The sequence below is a fragment of the Oryx dammah genome, unplaced genomic scaffold, assembly GCF_014754425.2.
Source record: "Oryx dammah isolate SB20612 unplaced genomic scaffold, SCBI_Odam_1.1 HiC_scaffold_22, whole genome shotgun sequence".
In the NCBI taxonomy this organism is placed as follows: domain Eukaryota; kingdom Metazoa; phylum Chordata; class Mammalia; order Artiodactyla; family Bovidae; genus Oryx; species Oryx dammah.
Genome location: NW_024070206.1, coordinates 21,425,193 through 21,446,532, shown reverse-complemented (window position 1 = coordinate 21,446,532; position 21,340 = coordinate 21,425,193). Strand labels below are relative to the sequence as shown.

The 21,340-nt window shown below is 45.1% G+C and overlaps 1 protein-coding gene across 6 annotated transcripts in view; it reads left to right on the top strand.

Annotated features, from left to right (window-relative positions):
• Window positions 1-6: 6 nt before the first annotated feature.
• The window catches only part of PTPRM (protein tyrosine phosphatase receptor type M), a 660,655-nt gene continuing 639,321 nt past the window's right edge, over window positions 7-21,340 (top strand). For all 6 annotated transcript variants that reach the window (XM_040264647.1, XM_040264643.1, XM_040264646.1 and 3 more), the window contains exon 1: window positions 7-392. In XM_040264647.1, coding sequence (XP_040120581.1) covers window positions 320-392 — 73 coding nt within the window. In that variant the 5' untranslated portion in view covers window positions 7-319. The remainder of the gene's footprint in view (window positions 393-21,340) is intronic.

Here is a 21,340-nt window from a genome sequence, read left to right as displayed (position 1 = left end):
GGAAGAAGAACCAAGCCAGCGCAGCCGCTGGCACGGAGGGCGGATTTTGGCTCCGCGGGCGCGCCCTCCGCTCCCTCTCGCAGCCGCGCCAGCTTCGAGCGGGGCCGGCGACAGGGCAGGGGGACCTTGGCCCCTCGCCCTCCGGCCCCGAGAGCCGCCGGAGTTGGGACTTCTGCAACTGTTGCCACTCGGAGCGTCTGATTCTGGTTTTGGCTGTTCACCCTCTTCTCGCAGCCTTGGAGGCACAGCTCCTGGCCGCCCTCCGCCCTCGCGCCCACCCAGCGCCGCCGGGGAGCGGCCCGGGGGCGCACTCGGCACCATGAGCCGACTTGGGACTTGCCTGGTCACTTTGACCGGACTTTTGCTAACTGCGGCGGGGGACTCGTTTTCAGGTAAGCGGGGCCTCTCCTGCAGGGGCCTGGGGCGCGCGGGCCGGAGGGGGGCTCTGGACACCGGCAGCTCCGGGGTGGGAGAGCCCGAGCGGCGGACGGCGAGGCCGGGCAGGGGGCACGGCGGGATGAGCACCGCGTCTTCCAGTGCCCGGCGCGGGAGCGGGGCTGGCGGGGTGGGTGGGCACCTAGCGCTCGGGCCGGCCGAGCGGAGGAGCCCCGGGGGCTGGCCCGGGAGCCAGGCTCTCATCTCTGCCCCCGCCCCTTCGCGGCCTGGGCGCGTGTCCGGGAGGACGGCGCCACTCGGAGTCCCCGGTCGGCTCCGGGAGCAACAGCAGAAAACTTTGCCTGAAGTTGGGAGCTGCAGCCGCCGGCCGCCGGGCGTGGGCGCTGCGCGGTCCTTCTCGCCGCGAGCGGCTGCCGGGCCGGGTCGCCGTGCCCGCTGCGCCCGCGCGATCGGTGGACCCGGCGGCGGCGATCTCCAGTTCTCTGCCCTCCCGCCTCCGCCCAGCCCGCCGAGGCCGTGACCTCCGCTCGTACTGGCATTCGGGAGGCTGCCAGGGAGAGCCGAGGTGGCGGCCTCGCAGGTTCCAGCAGGGGGATCAGCGGCCCGGCGGCAGGAGGATCGGGCTCCAGGGTCCCGGCAACCGCGGCTCTGGCCCGCCGGGCTCTTCCTCCGCACCTCTGGCCCCGCGGAGCACCCGGCCAGGGGCAGCGGTCAGCCCGCCCCGCGGCCCGCGGCCGGGGGTGGGCAGGAAAGGGAGTGCGGGGAGGTGCTCGCTGCGAGCCTGCAGTCGGAGCCCGGAGAGCTCCGTGTGGGAGGACGCGTGGCCGGGAGTTGGGGGTCAGGAGGGGGACGAACCCCGCCTGGTGTTACCTGCAGCACACACGTGGATGGACAGCCAACGCTTGCACACCTGCACACTTGTACACTTTCTCGCGTGTGTGTCAGTTTAAGGTCTACGTAGAGTGGTGGAACTGGGCTTTTTTTCCTTTTAATAAAAAGCCTGTTATTTGGCCTTGAACTTGGGCTGCAAAATAGGTTTCTGTGTTTATTCGGGAGGAATGAGTAAGTTGAATTTTTCTTTTTTCTTTTTAATTTGATGAGGGAGAATTTCACTGATGGTAAAACACATAGTTTAAAACGTTGGAGACTTTTCCGTCTGGCCTTCTGACCGGTGAAAACTTACATCTTTACTTCCTGGAGCCTGGGGGACACGCAGGCGTAGAGGCCATGCCCCGTGTTGCTGAGCCCCGAGACCCCTGACCACAGTTGGACTCCAAGGAAGCCGAGCGTGGAGTTGGCTGTTCGCTGTGTGCTGTCAGTTTCAATACAGAAATACCCTTTCCCGAAGTTTAAAATGCCCTTCACTGTGTGGTAATTGCACGTGCGCCAGAGGACTTAACAAAACGATCCACTGCTGTCTGCTATAAAATTGATGCCGATTTTGGCCTGCGTTCTTTTTTACTACTGGTGAGTTATGGAGTAGACTCGCTAGTTTTAGAGCCTTGTAACTCATTAGTGTTAGAAGCCAAGGATGAGGGCCTCAGTGATGGTTTTCTCTTTATTAAGATCCATAGCTCCCTGCCTGGGATTTGTTTCAAGTTGAGCTGTGTGAGAAAGCGTTTGGATGGATTTTCAAGAAGTGGGTTAGGGATTGGGGTGGACGTGGGGAACAAATATTTACGTAGCTTATTTAAATGATCAGTTTCTCATCATTAAAAGGAACTTCAGCCTAAGTAGTACTGACCTGTGTCCTTGTTAATGCTTATGTAAATTAATAGTCAAACCAAAAGAGACTTTGCTTTTACTAAATTTTATCCAGATTTTTCTTTCAAAGGAAGTACATCATTCTATTTGTTTGTTATCCTACCAGTAATTGAACTGTGCCTTCATTTTTTTTTTTTTTTTAATTTGGAAAGCCAGAGTTAACCTAGTATGGAGAACTGAAGGGCAGTATCCCAGAGAATGCTTAGAAATGATGAAATTAAAAAAAAATTGCAGTTGGCAAATTTTGTGTGTGCAGGGATCAGATAAATTGCAGTGTATTATGCTTTTGCCCTCCACTTTGGGTTTTAGGTAGTACCTGTGGGAAGTGCTTAATGCTTTGGAAAAGTCCGTTTTTCATTTTTGAATTTTTTTTTATGTTGGGAAAGTTAATTCTGATGTTATGAGTGATACCGACACATTTCTCTTTATGAGTCTTCTGGAAATTGAAATATTTGGCTGCTGGTCACCTGACATGAGGATCCTTTTAGAGACAGAGGAAGTAGATTGTAAGTGGCTTGAGGGCAAAGTCAGTTATTTTTTCTTCTTGGTTCCCATAAAACACTTACACAGAGCCCTAGACCCAGCAGACACTCACGTTTGTTGAATAAATGACTGATGTGAATTCTGATCATTTGCAGACATTCAAATTGTACATGAACTGGCTGACACAAGGGAGGGAGAGGAAGGACATCAGACATTAGACTGGCTTGCATTGTCCCGGTTTTTGAAATTGACATTTTCACCACAGATTTTTCTCAGCCTCAGTGCAACCAATGGACTGAATCAGGAGGCTTTATGTAATCAGTGGAGAGGGTTTTTTTTTTTTGTAACCAAGATTTGTACACAAGACACTTTGCTGTTTCCCCTCTTTTGGAATGCATTCACAATTGATGTGATTGCTGATTAATCATTTCTGGAGGGTACTGCACATAATTTAGATGCTAGATATAGGAACTAAACATATTGGAAGAAAACAGAAAAGAATTAGGTTTTTTTTTGTTCAGGAGGCCTTTTATTTACTCTAAACATTTCATTTTAAACGTCACTTTCCATTTTTACAATTTCTAAGTTGTTAAGCAAGATATTGGAGGCTCACTTTCTGCCTTCTATCTAGGCTCTGTATGATCATTCAGAAGAACTTTTGCAAAAATGTATGCAAGTAAGAAGCAAGGCAGAAAGTGAAATCATTTTTGCTTCTGCTTAATATTGTCTTTTCCATAGTGAGAAGCCAAGTATCTGGCAAGTCATTCTTCTTTGACCCATTTTCTTAAAAGCCAGGTGGTAATATATACTAATCAAGGAAGTGTTTGGTTTTATATAATAATGAGATTGATGTGATAAGTTCTAGTAAGCAGCTTTGGTTTGCAGAAATAGAAATACAAACAGATTTCCACTACAATGTTTAGAACAGATTAAACCTTAATATAATTTTGTGAGTTTGAAACTTTCCTGAAGAAATGTATTCTTTAAAATACTCTTTTAAGGACAGTTAAGGGGGAAACAGCTGAAATCTGAATGGAGTCTGTAGTTGAATTAGTAGAATTGTACCAACATTTAGTTTCTTCATTTTGAATAATTTGAGTAGTTAAGTCACATGTCCACACAAGGGGAAGGTGGGAGAAACATGTACTTGAAATCTTTGTACTATTTTTGCAACTTTTCTATAAGTTAAAAATCATTTCAAAATATAAGATTTTACAGTACCCTTTACAGAGAGTGTGAATAGATTTGTTAAGCAGTTTGTTTTATTTTTTCTTTTTTGGGTAACTAGAGTCATGATGTTTTACGTTTTTATGTTGCTTTAATGAGATTGATAATGGATGTGATGAAAAGATTGCAAATTTAAATCACTGCGCGTGAAAGAGATATGCCAAGAAATCACTTTACATTTTTAGCATTATGTGGATGTAAAGAAGTATTGCTTGAGCTTAATCAATTGTTCTGATCTGCAAAATCACAGGTTTTAGTCTCTGATGTTTTCAAAGGGTTGGTTCACAAATTTTCAGTAGAAAAGTTACTTACATATATTGATATATAGATAAGTGTGTATATAATTTGAGTAATTCTAAATGAACTTTCCCTAATGAGCAAGTAATCTGAATTATATTTTCAGATGATATAAAACCCTGTATGAATGAAACACAGCCTTTTGTTTTCGGAAAAGTTGATTTTTGAATTTAGATATTTCTCTGACAATTTTATGGATGTCGGTAGCTTTATTTAAAAATTTCATAGTTTCATAACAATTGTACATTCTAGGAATTGATAGGCTGCATGTATCTGTTTCAGTAGAGGCACTGTTTTGGGTTAAGTAGTGTTTCTCTCAGTTTTTGTTTTAGGTTTAGTTTTCTAGAATGAGTGTGTCTAACCTGAATATCCTAAGACATAGTTTTCAGTTAGGGGACAGGCATTTTAATAAGTACTTACATACTTTTTCAACAGTATAACATTTCTTAAGGCAGTGTCTACCGTGCTTTGTAATTCTAGGAGTCTTCTCTTTGAAAACCAACTTTCCCACAAACTTTTCTCAGGCTTCTTCTTATCTTTAGGACTACAGCCTGTTAATCGGCTTCTTTTGTAAGTGAGAAAAGGTTTCATTACCTATATTTTTCAAACTCATTAGTGAAAAGTTTAAGGAAGATGCACAATAACATAGACCTCCCATTGTAAGAGGATACTGTTTCTCCAGTTCCTAAAATACTCCAGTGGTTTAGCATTTAGTCTTATCAGAAAGACTGCTTTCACTCTGTTGTTCAGAAAAAGAACTCAGCGGAGGAAAACAGTAGGTAGGGCTGGTGTTAGGTGGGAAGTAGGAAAGTTTTAGTCATCACCTCCATAGCCTGTGGCTCCCTGCCTTCCAGGGGCCAGCTGGCAAGGTCAGGATCTGATGAAGAGGTGGAACCATGGGGAGGGAAAGAGAAGAACACCGGCCGAGGAGGGTAGGGGGTTGTGTGTGCTCACGTGTAGGAACATAGGTGTGCAGATCTTGTTAGGATTGTGTGCAGGTTAAGGATCCAGAGAGGATCAAGTGTGCAGGAAGATCAGGCCGATGTCCTACACCTGGGTGGCTTTAGGTTGCCTGGGGGGTTGGGCCTGGGAGTATTGAGCCAGTGCTTCCTCTGAGCTGCTCAAAACCAAGTGTGCTCAAAGGTCACCAGGAGCAGTCCTTCCCAACCTTGGTCTCTATGGCTGGCCGAGGTGATTCTTTTGTCCAGGCCCCCAAAGCGTCCGCAGGTGATCCTGGCCACCTTTTGAGAAACATTATTCTAAAAGAGTCATCCTTGGATGAACAGCCTGAGCGTCACTCAGGAACAGGTAGACAGGTAGACTCCTGGCCCCACCCAGAGGGATAAAAATCTGAAAGTCCACGGTGGGGCTGGAAGCATGGGGACAGCAGTAGATGCTGGAACTAACCCTCCAGGCACTTGGGATTCTGGACAGAGCATGAGTTCTGAAAGGCCTGGGATTCTCAGCCTGCACTTTTCAGCCTCCCTTGACAAGAGCATAAAGTACCGGAGATGCAACTAAAACTCACATCCATGCACTTAGTAACCCCCACCCCCACTGTGAACACAACCCAAATTACGAAACAGGCTGATGTGATGGTGTTGTGACTCTCAGCTTCTTAGCGTGACATTTCAAATAATGGTCTTATCTGCAGAAGATATTGGATCCAGCCAGTTGTAAAATGACAATGAAAAAAAGTTTCCTTTAATTTTACTTACCACAATGTAAAGTTTTAATTAAATTTTGCAGTCACTGAAAATTCGTCACTGGAAATTTCTGTGGGTTGACACTGTGTTTAGAAGATATTTGTTGACTTGTTATATTAAGCACAAAGCCCAGTGCACCTATTAAAATGATGCTTTCTATTCAAAGTGAATATTGAGCAATACTGTTGGGAAAGCCCCTTTAGGGGATTGTGGAAGGCATTGGGGGTGGTCATGGACAAAGATCAGAAAGATACAGTTACCGTACTTTGGAAAGTTGTCCAATTATTTAAAGTTTCAAAATCTACTGAAATAGAAACAAGGAATTTCTTAGGTAAGAATGAGGAATTAATGTGCATAAAATTTGGAATTTTAATATGAGAATGTGACACTTTGCTTTTAGAAATGAACTTCATTTCCAAATAGAAGAGAAGAGCTTTTTAATATAGATCTTTATAAAGTACTGATAATGTACTCTTTTCAGTCTCCTAAGATAGCACCTCGTTTTTCTGTTTTCTGCCAAAGACCATCCCTGCTTCTCTATCCTTAAACGCTCCAGGTAAACAAAATGGATTGTGATGTCATTTAACGGATTTATCTTGAAACGCTGTCAGCAGACTTTCAGAGACTCCATGGCGGGCAGAGTGCTTTCCATGCAGCAGGCAGGCCTCCAGCTCCCTGCTCCTCTGGCCGCTGTCCCCAGCCTATCAGCAGGTGTAGCTGCCTAGTGGGTATGTAGGCAGGGGTATCACCTAGCCTCACCCACACAGATCCCTGGATGTGTCCACCTAGAGCTGAAGGAAGGCAAGATATGGAGGGAGCCTGCACCTGCTGTGATGACTCGTTCACATCAAATGAAATTCTTCAGTGGAAGTTGCTGCTTTAGTTGTAATTCACTTTGTTTTAGTTCAAAACTGACCCCGGGACAACTTCAGACTCTGTGGTGATTATTTCTCTTTTGTTCCTCTTTTTGGCTGTATCCTGTGTGAGTACTCAGGAGAAGGCAATGGCACCCCACTCCAGTACTCTTGCCTGGAAAATCCCACGGACGGAGGAGCCTGGCAGGCTGCAGTCCATGGGATCGCTAAGAGTCGGACACGACTGAGCGACTTCCCTTTCACTTTTCACTTTCATGCATTGGAGAAGGCAATGGCACCCCACTCCAGTGTTCTTGCCTGGAGAATTCCAGGGACGGGGGAGCCTGGTGGGCTGCCGTCTATGGGGCTGCAGAGTCGGACACGACTGAGCGACTTCACTTTCATGCATTGGAGAAGGCAATGGCACCCCACTCCAGTGTTCTTGCCTGGAGAATTCCAGGGACAGGGGAGTCTGATGGGCTGCCGTCTATGGGGCTGCACAGAGTTGGACACGACTGACGCGACGCAGCAGCAGTGTAAGTACTCAGTGGTGTCCGACTATTTTCGGCCCCATGGACTGTAGCCCAACATGCTCCTCTGTCCTTGAGGTTTTCCAGACAAGACTACTGGAGTGGGTCGCATTTCCTTTTGCATGCCTGTATTCCAAGTGGCCACTATTCTGTGTATAGCAGTGGCACTAGGAGAAGTAGATTATCTGGCAGCTACCTAAGAGTTTAGGGTAACTTATGGAACTTTCTCCATCAAGTCTTTCGGTAGTCGACCAGAAAAGTGGCCATGTACAGATGTGTGACAGGTATGAAGAGCGTGGGCACCTCGCTTCTGTCTGCAGGAGACCCCTTTCCCAACATTGCTGGTTCAGGTATATAATGCAGGCAGTCATTAACATTTGCATGGACACCTCTCTACGACCCCATGGACTATAGGCCGCCAGGCTCCTCCGTCTGTGGGATTTCCTAGGCAAGAATACTGGAGTGTTACCTGAATTAGTCCATTTTTCTGCTTAAAACTGAGAAGAATCCCGAGTCCTTAAAAACTTTTTCTGTGATATGAAAGGTTTGGGCCCTGAGTTGGAGGCAGAGGGACGGTGGAGGATTGGATGGAAGGATCTTACTTACTTTCACGCTGGGCCTGCAAGGGGAGGGAAACTGTGATGGTCAAGAATCCAGGACCTGCAGCTGAGAGAGAATGAGGGTCAAACTGTCAGAGGCTTGTCAAAACAGAGTTTTTACACTCTCCCTTGGAGGAGGGGGCTAGCATCTAACAGAATGATTTATTTAAAAATACAACAGCCTAGGCAGAAGCAAAGCATGTGGTTTTTATGGGCCTCTGAACAGAAACACTTACAGAGCATCCGTTTGTTTTCAGATGGTTGAGGATTCCCTTTCATCTCTTTCCTGTTCAATATGCAGAAAGCAGATTTATTGCAGACTGTGAGAATATGTTTTAGTTTGAGTTACCATGGAAGGCAGAGGCCTGGTACTTCTCCCTGATTTTAGTGGAATCACAACAGGGTCTAACATGGGCTTCTGACTGTGGATGGGATGGGGAGGCGCTGGATCACGCCCTTCCTGCAGTCCATTTTGAGGGTTTCTGTTTGATCTATCTTCTCTCGTGTAGTCTGAGATGTTTTAAATAACGTCATAACCACAAGTTTGAAGTTGGCTCATTGTGATATTCTCCCTAGATACAAATATAAAGTTGTCTAAAGCATTTCTTTTAAAATAAATACTTGTATAGAATCAAGTTGCAGTGTTTAGCATTTAGTAATCACATATTCTTTTTATACAATTCCTGGGGTTCTCATAGGAAGTATACTGGGTTGGTTTGCCATCCCCTCCTCTAATGGATCACATTTTGTCAGAACTTTCCACTAAGACCCATGCTTCTTGGGTGGCCCTACACGGCATGGCTCAAAGCATTATTGAGTTACACAGCCCCCTTTGCCATGACAAAGGGGTTACCTGATGCCAACAGCCGACTGATTGGAAAAGATCCTGATGCTGGGAAAGACTGAAGGCAGAAGGAGAGTAGGGCGACAGAGAATGAGATGGCTGGATGGCAACACCGATGCAATGAATGTGAACTTGGGCAAACTCTGGGAGATGGTGAGAGACAGGGAGGCCTGGCATGTTGCAGTCCACGGGGTTGCAAAGAGTTGGACATGAGTGGGCGACTGTACAACAACCACAGTCACCTAGTAAATTAATAAAGTTAACATATTTTTGTGGAGAAGGCAGTGGCACCCCACTCCAGTTTTCTTGCCTGGAAAATCCCATGGACGGAGGAGCCTGGTGGGCTGTGGTCCATGGGGTCGCTAAGAGTTGGACACGACTGAGCAACTTCACTTTCACTTTTCTCTTTCATGCATTGGAGAAGGAAATGGCAACCCACTCCAGTGTTCTTGCCTGGAGAATCCCAGGGACAGGGGAGCCTGGTGGGCTGCCATCTATGGGGTCGCACAGAGTCGGACACAACTGAAGCAACTTAGCAGCAGCAGCAACATATTTTTTTTTTTTTTTTTTATTTATTTATTTATTTTTTATTTATTTTTAATTTTTACTTTACAATTCTGTATTGGTTTTGGCATAGATTGACATGAATCCACCACAGCAACATATTTTTGAATGAGTGAATGATTGAATAAAGTTCTCATAGGGAAGAAAAAGCAGAAATTACTTCTGCTTACTGCTGATTTTTTTTTTCTATGAAGTTTGATTTTTTAAAAGCATTTGTAATAATCTTAACAGTGTGCTCAGGTGGTAGGTTTGGTGCTTGATACCCTTAGAAGTTAATAGGCACATAGAGATTCAGTTTCTAAATTTAAAGGAAAAAGGTTACCTTTTGTTAATTAAATGTGTAAAAATGAGCCTATAATTTTTATCATATGTAATAAAAATGTATAAATCAGTTACTGCCATAAAGTAGAATTTTGGTATTATACTGATCTCTAAGAAAAAAAATGAAATTCACTATGTGGTAGATAAGCATGATTTGATTTTAGTTTCTGGTGTATTAAAAGAACCGTGTATCACCAGGAAGAAGCTGCCATGACAGGGAGTAATAGATATCATCTCCTGCTTTATTTCTGATATAGAATGAAATTGATTACACCTGCTCAGAGCTCAGCCCGTGCGTTCCCTTCGCTCGTCTGCGGTACAGCAGGCAGGCTCTCCTTGCTTCTTCATTCACTGTTGCGTATTCTCAAGTGAGGAAACTTAATAAAAAGAGGCTGCTTTGACAGCAGTCTCATGACCTGTGTTCTCCACTTCCTTAACTTTTCGTATCCAGGAGTCTGAACGTGGTGTGATGTCTCCCCGATCGTCACCCATTGGCACGTGTCCCGTAGGTATGTTATGGGGATCCTTGCTGTGTTGTCTCTGTTTGTCAGTGACCATTTCATCCTGTTCGGGTGGCTTTTTAGAGAGCCCCTCCCTTTTGTTTCCAGCCCCTGTGGGGAGCTTGCTGAGAGGCCTGTGTTGCTGACCCTCGGAAAGTTTGGAGTGGGGTCTGGCCAGTCCCAGTGGGGCTCGGACCAGTTGAAGGTGTTGTTAATTAAATGGCCTGATATCGGCTATGGGTCCTGGAGGGGAGGAAAGAGGGCAGAGACCGCCCCCCTAGCAGATCAGGTGTTCCTGATTTTGAAATCTCTTTCTACTACTGAATAGCAGCGTGGCCTTTGACATGGTATTTGATTTTTGAGCTTCAGTTTTGTTTTCTGGAAAAACACTTTGTAGGATTATGGTAAAGACTAAACAAGCAGACCAGTGCTATGAGGTTGGGAGGCACCCACATCCCATGGGTGTAACCACATAAGCTCCCTACTTTTATGTCAGAAAGCCTTGCATATTGACAGTTTCATATGGTTCAAACTTCTCTGGGTCCAAGACTTTGGTATTTGAGTGTCCTGGGGGCTCAACGGGTGATGTTTGTAGAAGTGCTCAAAAAATATGTATGTTATAAACATAAGGCCAATATTATATTTTAAAAGAAAAAGAAACCCTGAGAATTACAAAATGACCCCTCAGAATTGGCACCATGAAAAGCCAGCACTGCTTAGTTCCAGAAGGCAGTTCTGGACACCTGCATTGGATTCCCCCAAAGCTCTTCTTAAAAAAAAAAACAACAACGAAGATTCCTAGCCCTGCACAGGTACTGAGTCACAGCCTCTTGAAGGGGCCACCGAAACTGGTAAAGAAACACCCCAGACCCCGAGATCTTCATACTCGCTAAAGTTGAAAGAGTACTGGCAGGACATTGGCAGGGACTCAGAGACTCTGCCCTTTGGAAAATTTATCATGTCTTTTCTGACTAGTGTTAAGAAAGCACCGGCGGATCATGACATGAAGTTTCACATACCATACTGTAATTGACTGGAGACTGTTTCTCTTAGGAAGCAGAGGCCTTCTGGTGTCAGCAGAGAAAATGAATTATGAAACTTGGTGTTTTATAGAAACCAAGCTGCTTTGTAGTCATCTTTCAGAGCTTCCCTGGTGGCTCAGCAGTAAAGAACCTGCCTGTCAATACAGCAGATGCAAGTTCGATCCCTGGGTCCAGAAGATTCCCTGGAGAAGGAAATGCAGCCCACTCGGGTATTCTTGCCTGGAGAATCCCATGGACAGAGGAACCTGGCGGCCTACAGTCCATGGGGTTCGGGAAGAGGCAGACACGACTTAGTGACTAAAACAACAGCAACAACCCATCTTTCAATCTGATGAACTCCAGTAAATGTGACATCAGTCTGGAATTTTTAGGGTATAATAAGAGAATAAAGATATTTCAGAGAATCAGAACACAGATCATTTTCGATCTCTATATTTGCAGCTGCGAGCCAAAATTTGAGATGACTCATTCAGAGACGGTAACGACACACAGTGATACTGGGGAGATAATTTTCCAGCACTTATTTCTGTCTGATGTTCATTGAAACATGGACACTGGAGAATAATTGGCCTTAGGGGGTCCCCTGAGCAGGGACCAAAAGCGTGACATTTTTATTGCAATAAGTTCCTAAAAGACTACCTAACCTCAAAAATGGGCATCCCCCTCTATTAGAGTGCTTGAAATTTCCACCAGCTCATCATTTCGACCAAGAAAGAAAGGTGCTTGTTGAAATGTCATCTCTGGGAGCAGTGGCTCATTAAGTCATCTTAAGTATGACATCCTCAACTCGCTGTCACCTCCCTAAGTTGACACCCTTAGATGTCAGATCTCTCACTTCTAAAATGAAGATGTTTGATTCAAGAATCTATAGGGTCTCGCCAAATACTTAGCCTGAGGATTGTTACCTGAGTTCACTTGAGTTTGTCAGGTAGCATGGTGTAAAGGAATGAGACTTGCATCCGTAGGTCGTTTTTGATGGAGGAGGATGGGAGAAATGTCTCAAACAGTGGATCAATCTGAGATGCTGCCTCATACAGCAGGAAGGTGCTTGTTACAAGAAAGTGGGTATAGCAGGGATGCTGGAAGGATTTTAGGTGCTTCCTACGATTGTTCAGCTTTTGTTCCTCACTGCCTCTGCTCAACTGTGCACAGATAAAACCCACTTTCTTCCCCTTGATACTTGGGGAAGAAGCTGCCAGCCATAGCTCCCACCGAAGTCTGACGCAACTACACCATTTAGGCTGATATTTTTTGTTTCACTCTTGGCACCATGGGTAAACCTTATTTCAGGGATTTATACTGGGCACTCATTGTGTGCTGGGTACCATGCTGTTTGTTGTTGCTCAGTTGTGTCCCACTTTTCACGACCCTGTGGACTGTGGCCCGCCAGGCTCCTCTGTCCATGAAATTTCCCAGGCAAGAACACTGAAGTGGGTTGCCATTTCCTTCTCTAGGGGATCTTTCTGATGCAGGGACTGAACTTGCGTCTGCTGCATTGCAGGTGGATTCTTTACCACTGAGCCATTAGGGAAGCCTGGGTACCATGCCGAGAGGGTATGGTATTCTCAAACCTATTGATGCTCAGTAGCTCATCAGAGAGGGTATGATATTCTCAAACCTATCGATGCTCAGATCACTGCTGGGAGCTTTGGGTGGGTAAAGCTGTCTCTGTTCCTAACAAAGCCAGGCCCCCTGAGCACGGGCTGTGTGCACTGTCTTCTCTCTCCTCTCCCCATCCCTCCCTGTGCACACAGATGAGTGTGTGATAAGCTGCTTCAGCCATGCAGAAAAATCAGGTTGGCTTTTCCTGATTTATGCCTCGATGCCGTCCACCTGTACTGAGGTGTGCTCCATGCAAAAGCATTCCAGGTGGAGTGTGGGGTCTGTTAGGAAGATGCTGAGTGTTTTATTACGTGATGTAGAGTCTTTATACTGGGAGGAGGGCATGGCAGTTCACTCCAGTATTCTTGCCTGGAGAATCCCCGTGGACAGAGGAGCCTGGTGGGCTACAGTCCTTGGGGTCGCAAAGAGTTGAACATGACTGGGCGACTAAACAAGCGCAGCACAGAATCTTTAGAATGACGCTCTGGGGAGCTGTCCTTCTGGGTCTCACTTCCAGGAAAAGGTGTGACTTCCCTTATGAACGTACTTTCTTCTTGTGGACAAAGCGAATTGTATAACTCATCATGTTTTCCTCTCTATGTTGGCTGTTAGGATGCCAGGTTCAGATGTGTGGGCTGAAGGAGTTAGAACTTTTTTGAACAGAAAACCTCAGCCAAACTGGACTCCATCAAACAGGATTTGTTGGCTCATGCAAAGAGAAGGCTATGGGTGGCCCAGTTGGTCCTAGTGGCTTGAGCCTTTCTCTCTAAGCCTCTTTCCTGGGTGTTTCTAAGGAGTTACAGGCTGAATCCTCCAGCCCCAAGCCCCAGGGAAAGAGATAGTCCCTCCCCCAACAGCACAGATTACGCCTGCCCTGTGGTTCATGGAGTCAGCTCACATCACCTGTTCCCACTTTAACCTCGTGCCCTGCTTGGCCAGCACACTGGACCAGGCATGGGGTCAGCCCTCGGGAGCCACGGGGAATGAGAGTGTGGAAACTGGGGCTGCTCCATGGAGACGTGGGTTCTGTTACCAGCTGGAGGGAGTAGCTGCTGACTGGGCCTAAAACAGAAAAATGCCCAGAGCCACCATCTCGGTAATAGAACCTGAATTCTGGTTCCTTTCCTTGGGTCTTAGTCTCCTCCTCACTTATCTTGTGCATTCGTGCTAAGTTGCTTCCATGACCCCATGGATTTTAGCCTGCCAGGTTCCTCTGTCCTTGGGATTCTCCAGGCAAGAGTACTGGAGTGGGTTGCTGTGCCCTTCTCCAGGGGAATCTTACCAACCCAAGGATGGAACCACTGTCTCTTAAGTCTCCTGTGTTGGCAGGTGGGTTCCTTACCGCTAGGGCCACCTGGGAAGCACTTGTCTCCCCTTATTCTATCTTCCTGTGTTTTATGTATCATGATAAATTTATTGAATCTCTTGCAACTGGGTGGTGATAGCAGAAAATAAATGAGTTCCACAGTCTTAGCGTCTGAGTCATTGTTCCAAAGGCAGCTTTTGTGTGTGTGCATTTCTTTACATCCTAGTGACATGGGGAACAGTCTCAGCTCACTAACAGTGAGGAACATGGGTGTGGGAGGAGGCAGGGAGGGTATTAGAGCTGAGCTCAGTAGTTTTTCAACTTACTTTTCAAAGCACCATGTTTTTTAGTTAAGTAAAATCTTACATCAGTAGAAAAGCATAAATATCTCTTGGTTAACAAAATTTGTTGTGGGCAGGTTTAAAAAGTGACCCTTCAAATTGGAGAAATAAGTGTTTGATGAACTACTGCCCTGGAACAGATGCCCCCAAAGCTGATGGCAGAAACCAGGGGACCCCAACCTCAGTGATCTAATGCCTGATGATATGAGGTAGAACTGATGTAATAATAATAATAGAAATAAAGTACACAATAAATGTAATGTGCTTAAATCATCCTGAAGCCATGACTCACCCTCCTCGCCTACCCTCTGCCATTGTTTTTCAGTCACTCAGTCGTGTGTTGGAGAAGGCAATGGCACCCCGCTCTAGTACTCTTGCCTGGAAAATCCCATGGACGGAGGAGCCTGGTAGGCTTCAATCCATGGGGTCGCTAAGAGTCGGACACGACTGAGCGACTTCACTTTCACTTTTCACTTTCATGCACTTGGAGAAGGAAATGGCAACCCACTCCAGTGTTCTTGCCTGGAGAATCCCAGGGATGGCGGAGCGTGGTGGCCTGCCATCCATGGGGTCGTAGAGTCGGACACGACTGAAGCGACTTAGCAGCAGCAGCAGCACCAGTCGTGTGTAACTCTTTGCGATCCCATGGACTGCAGCACGCCAGGCTTCCCTGTCCTTTACCATCTCCCAGAGCTTGCTCATACTCATGTCCATTGAGTTGGTGATGCCATCCAACCAACCATCTTGTCCTCTGTTGACCCCTTACCCTCCTGCCCTCAATCTTTACCAGCATCGGGGTCTTTTCCAATGAGTCGGCTCTTCTCATCAGGTGGCCAAAGTATTGGACGCCCCCAGGTGTCCTGTCCACCAGGTCCGTGGAACAATTGTCTTCCACATAGCTGGTCCCTGCTGCCAGACAGGTTGGGGACCGCTGGTGCAAACCACAGCCATCTACGTTTTTTGTGTTCTATGGATGGGGAGCGTGCCTGCTGGTCTGAACTGGGATTGAATGCTCTCTGTGTCTCTACTCAGCTGACCTTGGCTGGCCTCTCTTGACACTCTAGGGTTGGCTGGCTGCAGGCTGGTCTAGGTTTGGCCTTGGCTGGGACGGCTGGGCTCCCCTCCCTGGGGTCCCCTGCAGGCAGGGCTTCCAGAGAGAAAGCAGAGGGTGCCAAGGCCTCTTGACTTACTCTTGAGGAGGGCACTTCGTCACTCCTGCCTCACCCTCTCGTCACAGTCACACGGCTAGCCTGGAATCCAGGGTGGGGAAACATACCACCCCCTTGATGTGTGGGGCGGCTGGGCCACGTTGTGAAGGGTAGACATGGGCACAAGGAGAGCACAGAACGGGGCCCCACACAGGGCTCTTCCAGGCCCTGGGGCCTGTGTCCTGAGATGCTTCTTTGCAGAGCACAGTTGAGAAATCACTGGCTCATGAAAAAAGGAAATACAGGATTGCAAGACCTGCGTTCAAGGCCCCCTCCAGCCACTGGCCATCCTCCGAGGGGAAGCCATTGAACCAGTGGAGCTCAGTTCCTTATCTGTAAAGAGGGTCATTCTGGGATGCTGTGGTTCAGAGGCTGGGCTCTGAGATCGCCTGTGATAACGGATGCTCTGCAAAGAGACTTACAAACGACTGTGTCCCGGGGTGTATTCTGGAGGGACTGATAGGCTGCTTATACCTGAATCACCCTGGCTGTGTCATTCATCCCTTGGGACAGTCCCCTGGCCTCTCCAAGGCTGGTTTCTTCATCTGTGGAGAGCAATGCTGTGTCACCCTTGGTCAGCCTGTGGACAGCACAGTGCCTGGTGTGTGAGCCCAGTAGCCCTGTTCTTAGAGGCCTGTGATCATGGGATAACCTTGAGGCTGTGTGCTTCCTTTAGGTCTGAAAACCCCAAGGGGTGTGGTTCTGCAAGCCCCAGGTTTTCTTCCATTTCTGATCCAATTTATTAGCTTATTGCTCTGTCCTCTGGCTTCCCAGGAGCAAGGGAGAAGTGAACAGGAATATCACGTACCATATACCGCGGGTCCTTTATGTGTTAGTTACCTCCCGAAACTATCCTGTGGGTGGGATGGTGGCGCTGTCAGTTGACGGAGTTTTTTGGAGTTGAGGCCCCAGCATTTCAGGATATGGCGCAGACAGTGGGTGCAGCTTTTCGTGTACCCAGAGGACTCCATCGGTTCAGAGCCTCTGGGGCCCAAAGCACAAGTCGTCATTTTTAAGTGTGCTGACTTAGCGACTAAATGACAAGTATTTGGTACAGTTTCTCATTTTTGGTGTTAAAAGTGATTGTAAAGTTGGCATAACCCAGCAGTGGTAGTTTATAGCCTCTAAAATAGTAAATTAGAAGGAAAAGGACTCAGCTTTTTAGTACATGCATGTTAAGTTGCTGCAGTCATGTCTGACTCTTTGTAACCCCATGGACTGTAGCCCACCAGTCTCCTCTGTCCGTGGGATTCTCTAGGCAAGAGTACTGGAGTGGGTTGCCATGCTCGCCTCCAGGGGATCTTCTTGACCCAGGGACTGAACCCACGTCTCTTTTGTCTTCTGCATTGGCAGGTGGGTTTTACCACTAGTGCCCCCTGGGGAGCCCTTCTTAGTAACTTGTATGACATGAATGGATTAGAGACTTTGTCTGTACCTTTCACAAGCAGAGGAGGGGTGAATGCTTTCATCTCCGTGGTTTCAAATCCTCTAGAAAGAATTGTATTGTTGTAATATCCTATGTTTAGCATTTGGGGGTCGGATGGAGGTGAAAAGTGTAAAGTCCTCTGCAAAGCTCTTGTCTGTGTGCACTCATGGTCTTGGGCAAAATGCCACGAAGGTCAGTGAGGATTTCAGACCTTTCACTCCAGGCGCAGGTGAACAGGCCTTTGGACATCGATGTTAGTCACCTTTAGAACAAATTGCATTTGCTTTTAAGATTGGACAAAGACACAGAGAGCACACAGATCTGTATTTGAAGGGTTGAACACTCTCCAATGAGTCATCATGGCAAAGGAATATTTGGTATATGAAGTTTACAAGGATGAGGTCGTTGGCTTATTTGAATCACTTTTTTTGCAATATTATAGGGGAGAATTATGCTGAAATAAACTGTGCATTGGGGTTTCCCTGGTGGCTCAGATAGTAAAGAATCTGCCTGCAATTCAGGAGACCTGGGTTCAATCCCTGGGTCAGAACAATCTCCTGGAGGAGGGCATGGCAACCCATTCCAGCATTCTTGCCTGGACAGAGGAGCCTGGTGGGCTACAGTCCATGTGGTCGCAAAGCTGGATATGACTGAATCGATCTAGCATGCACGCATAGTTGCTTTACATTGTCATGTTACTTTCCGCTGTGCAGCAAAGTGGACCAGCTATTTGTGTACATATATTCCCTCTGTTTGTATTTCCTTCCCATTTAGGTCACTGCAGAGCACTGAGTCGAGCTCCCTGTGGTGTGCAGCAGGGTCTCGTTAGTTAGCTGTTCTATGCATAGTAGTGTATATATGTCTTGCAGTCTCCTGATTCATCCCACCCCCTCTCCCTGCTTGGTGTCCATATGTTTGTTCTCTATACCTGTGACTCTGTTTCTGCTTTGCAAATAAGAATAACTTCTTGTTTATTCCCACACTTGGTGTCACGGCCCTGGGGCTTCTTTTCTCCCTTTTCCTCTTTTCCCCTCCATCTCCTATAATGGGTAGGTTTTAAAAGAAGATGAGCCATCTTCTTTTATCTTCTGGGCCATCAGCCCTCTTCCTAAGGAGGTCAGGCTGCTTGGCTTCCTGTTTCTCCTCTGAAGGGTGAAGACAGGACAGAGTGTTGGTCCCAGCGGTGAGTGTGAAAGCATAACCACTGCCTTGCCTGTCAGGCACTTGTGGGTGCATTTATCGGCTTTATTTCTAATCAGCACAGCAGTACTTAAGGGTAAAAAGATTATATTACAACAAAGGGACAACTAATGCTTATTGAATACTTAAAGTGTCTAGGCATTATTCTAAGTGCATTTTATATGTATCACCTCGTTTAATGCTGATAAGCACATAAGTGACCCCCATTTTATAGGCTGGGGAATAAGCTCAGAGACTAAGCAAAGTGGTCCATCTTAGGCAAATTGCAAGGGTAAAGCTGGAGTTTGATCTTGAGCAGCCTGAGTCTGAAACCACCAAGACACAGAGCCTGCCAGTTCTTCACGTTGGAGGCAGTCACTCTGAACACCCCGTGGTCGTAACCTGCTTCTGTCTTGAACCTCTGGATCTCCTTGAGTCCCTTCGATTGGTCGGCTGGGAATCCAGGAGGGTGGGTGGATGCTTCAGGTGGACAGGGCAGTGGCCCCTGAATGACAGGATGAAGGCCTAGAGGAGAACCCCAGCTCTCAGCAGGACTTTCCAGTCACTGCTTTGTTGTCATGTCACCAGCACAACGGGTAAAAGTCAGAAACAAAACAAGGATTTGTTGCTGTTGTTGTTGTTGTACTCAGTTGCATCTGACTCTTTGCAAGTCCAGGGTCTGTAGCCCACCAGGCTCCTCTGTACATGGAATTTTCCAGGCAAGAATACTGGGGTGTGGGTTGTCTTTAGCTCTTGCTTTATAAAATCTTATTTTAGGGAAGTGTTTTCCCTGAACCAGGAGCCAGTGCCAGTAAGTTCCAAGATCTGTGGAGCTTATGTGTTCAAAGAATTAAAAATAATCAGACACTTCCTTGTACGTTGATAAATTCACATCTGAAAAAAAAATTGCATCATATGTTCATATAGTAAAGAAGGAGAGAATTTATCACCTGTGGTAATTACTGACTTTTACAAAATCTTATAAAGGCATCCATCAGAGACAGAATATAAATACCAAAGGGATTTGATACTGTCCATTGGCCATTTAAAACTCCATGAACTCTTAAAACTCTTTTCTTTAATTGAGAGCAATTTGACCTGCCTACTTTTTCTTTCTGAGCTTGTTATTTACATTTTATTTTTCCATAGAATATTATCCTGTTATAATATGTTTGAACTTGAGAGTCTTTTAGTGATGACTTATCAGACTTCTCTGCAACAAAAAATATGTATAAGATTGAAAGTTTAATTCTCTGTATTTTAATTCTATTTTAATTCTTAGCAACAGAAATTATGCTTACTGACCTGTATTATTAAGTTGACAGCTTGATTACTTTCATCTCCAAAATGGTTCAGAGCAAAAAATTGGAAGCCAGCTAGCCTCTAAAGGATTTACTGTCCAGTCCTGCACCTTCCCATTTGCTGGGAAGTAAACTGAGTGGATTACACCTGTTTTTTTTTTTTTTTTCCCCCCCTGGGTGGTAAACGACTTTATTTTATTTATTTATTTATTTATTTTTATTTTATTTTTTTTTACTTTACAATTCTGTATTGGTTTTGGCATACATTGACATGAATCCACCACGGGTGTACATGCGTTCCCAAACATGAACCCCCCTCCCACCACCCTCTCCACAACATCTCTCTGGGTCATCCCAGCGTACCAGCCCCAAGCGCGCCATATCCTGCATCAGACATAGACTAGCAATTCGATTCTTACATGATATTATACATGTTTCAATGCCATTCTCCCAAATCATCTCACCCTCTCCCTCTCCCACTGAGTCCAAAAGTCTGCTATACACATCTGTGTCTTTTTTGCTGTCCTGCATACAGGGTCATCATTGCCATCTTTCTAAATTCCATATATATGTGTTAGTATACTGTATTGGTGTTTTTCTTTCTGGCTTACTTCACTCTGTATAATCAGCTCCAGTTTCATCCATCTCATCAGAACTGATTCAAATGTATTCTTTTTAACGGCTGAGTAATACTCCATTGTGTATATGTACCACAGCTTTCTTATCCATTCATCTGCTGATGGACATCTAGGTTGTTTCCACCTGTTGTTTTTTAAAGGTACCTTGTTTAAGCAAAATTAGAGAAATATTCAGAAGTTGTTCTGAAAGCAAATAATATTCATTTAATATACTTTAGTCAATGCATGCTTTAAATACACACATATATATGTAAATGCACACATATATACACACTTTTTTTGGGTCAAACCTTAAAAATTTAATCTAATTAGCAAGTGAAAAATATCTGTCATATGAATCAAAGCTGTCATTCAAATCAGCCTTACTTTCTATCAGAAAAGTTCTAACCATTTTTAATTGCAAGTGTGTTAATTTCCATTTTGAGGAAAAGATTTAAAAACAGTACAAAGAAATTATATGACAGATTGCAAAAAGCAGTTTAGTCAAGTTTAAAGTGATGTAGATTTAATACAATTAATTATATTTTGTTATAAGTTATAAAACCATGGCAAATCTATACTGCTTCTCATTAATTTATAGGAATGTAATATAATAGGTACCCCAAATTGTAAGGTATTATAAATAGAGGGTTAGGGTTAGAAAAGCATGCTGTTTTTCTGGTAAATGTGTATGAATCTGTGTATTGAACTCTGGTGTTTTACCTCTGGGAATAAAGAACTGTGGGTGGACATACTTTCAAAAATAACTACATCAATTTCTGAAAATTTCAGATTTTCCTGTGGATGTAAAAGAGAGAAGTATATGCTACTTGAAACTGAGGCAGCAGCAAACTAAAACAATACATGTTTTTGTTAAGAGAAAATATTAAATATTTTGTTGGGATTGACTTTTATTGGAAACATTGCTTTATGAAGAAATGTTTGATAAAATGGATATTAACTGTTTTACTGTGTAATGCAAATAGACTCTAAACTAAATCTGATGGATTTTTATTTGTAAATTTTTCCTGTATAATTTGAAAAATTTAGAAAATGTTAAAATTATATTGAAAAGAATCAGTGCCAGAAATGGCCACACTTTTACTTGTTTGACGATTGTTTTATTTCCAGCTAATGTCATGCTTGAGTGTGACTATATTTGCTAAAAAAGAATCATTACATTTAAGTACATTTAAAAGTATTTTTTGCATTATTATTTACTGGTATAGTTT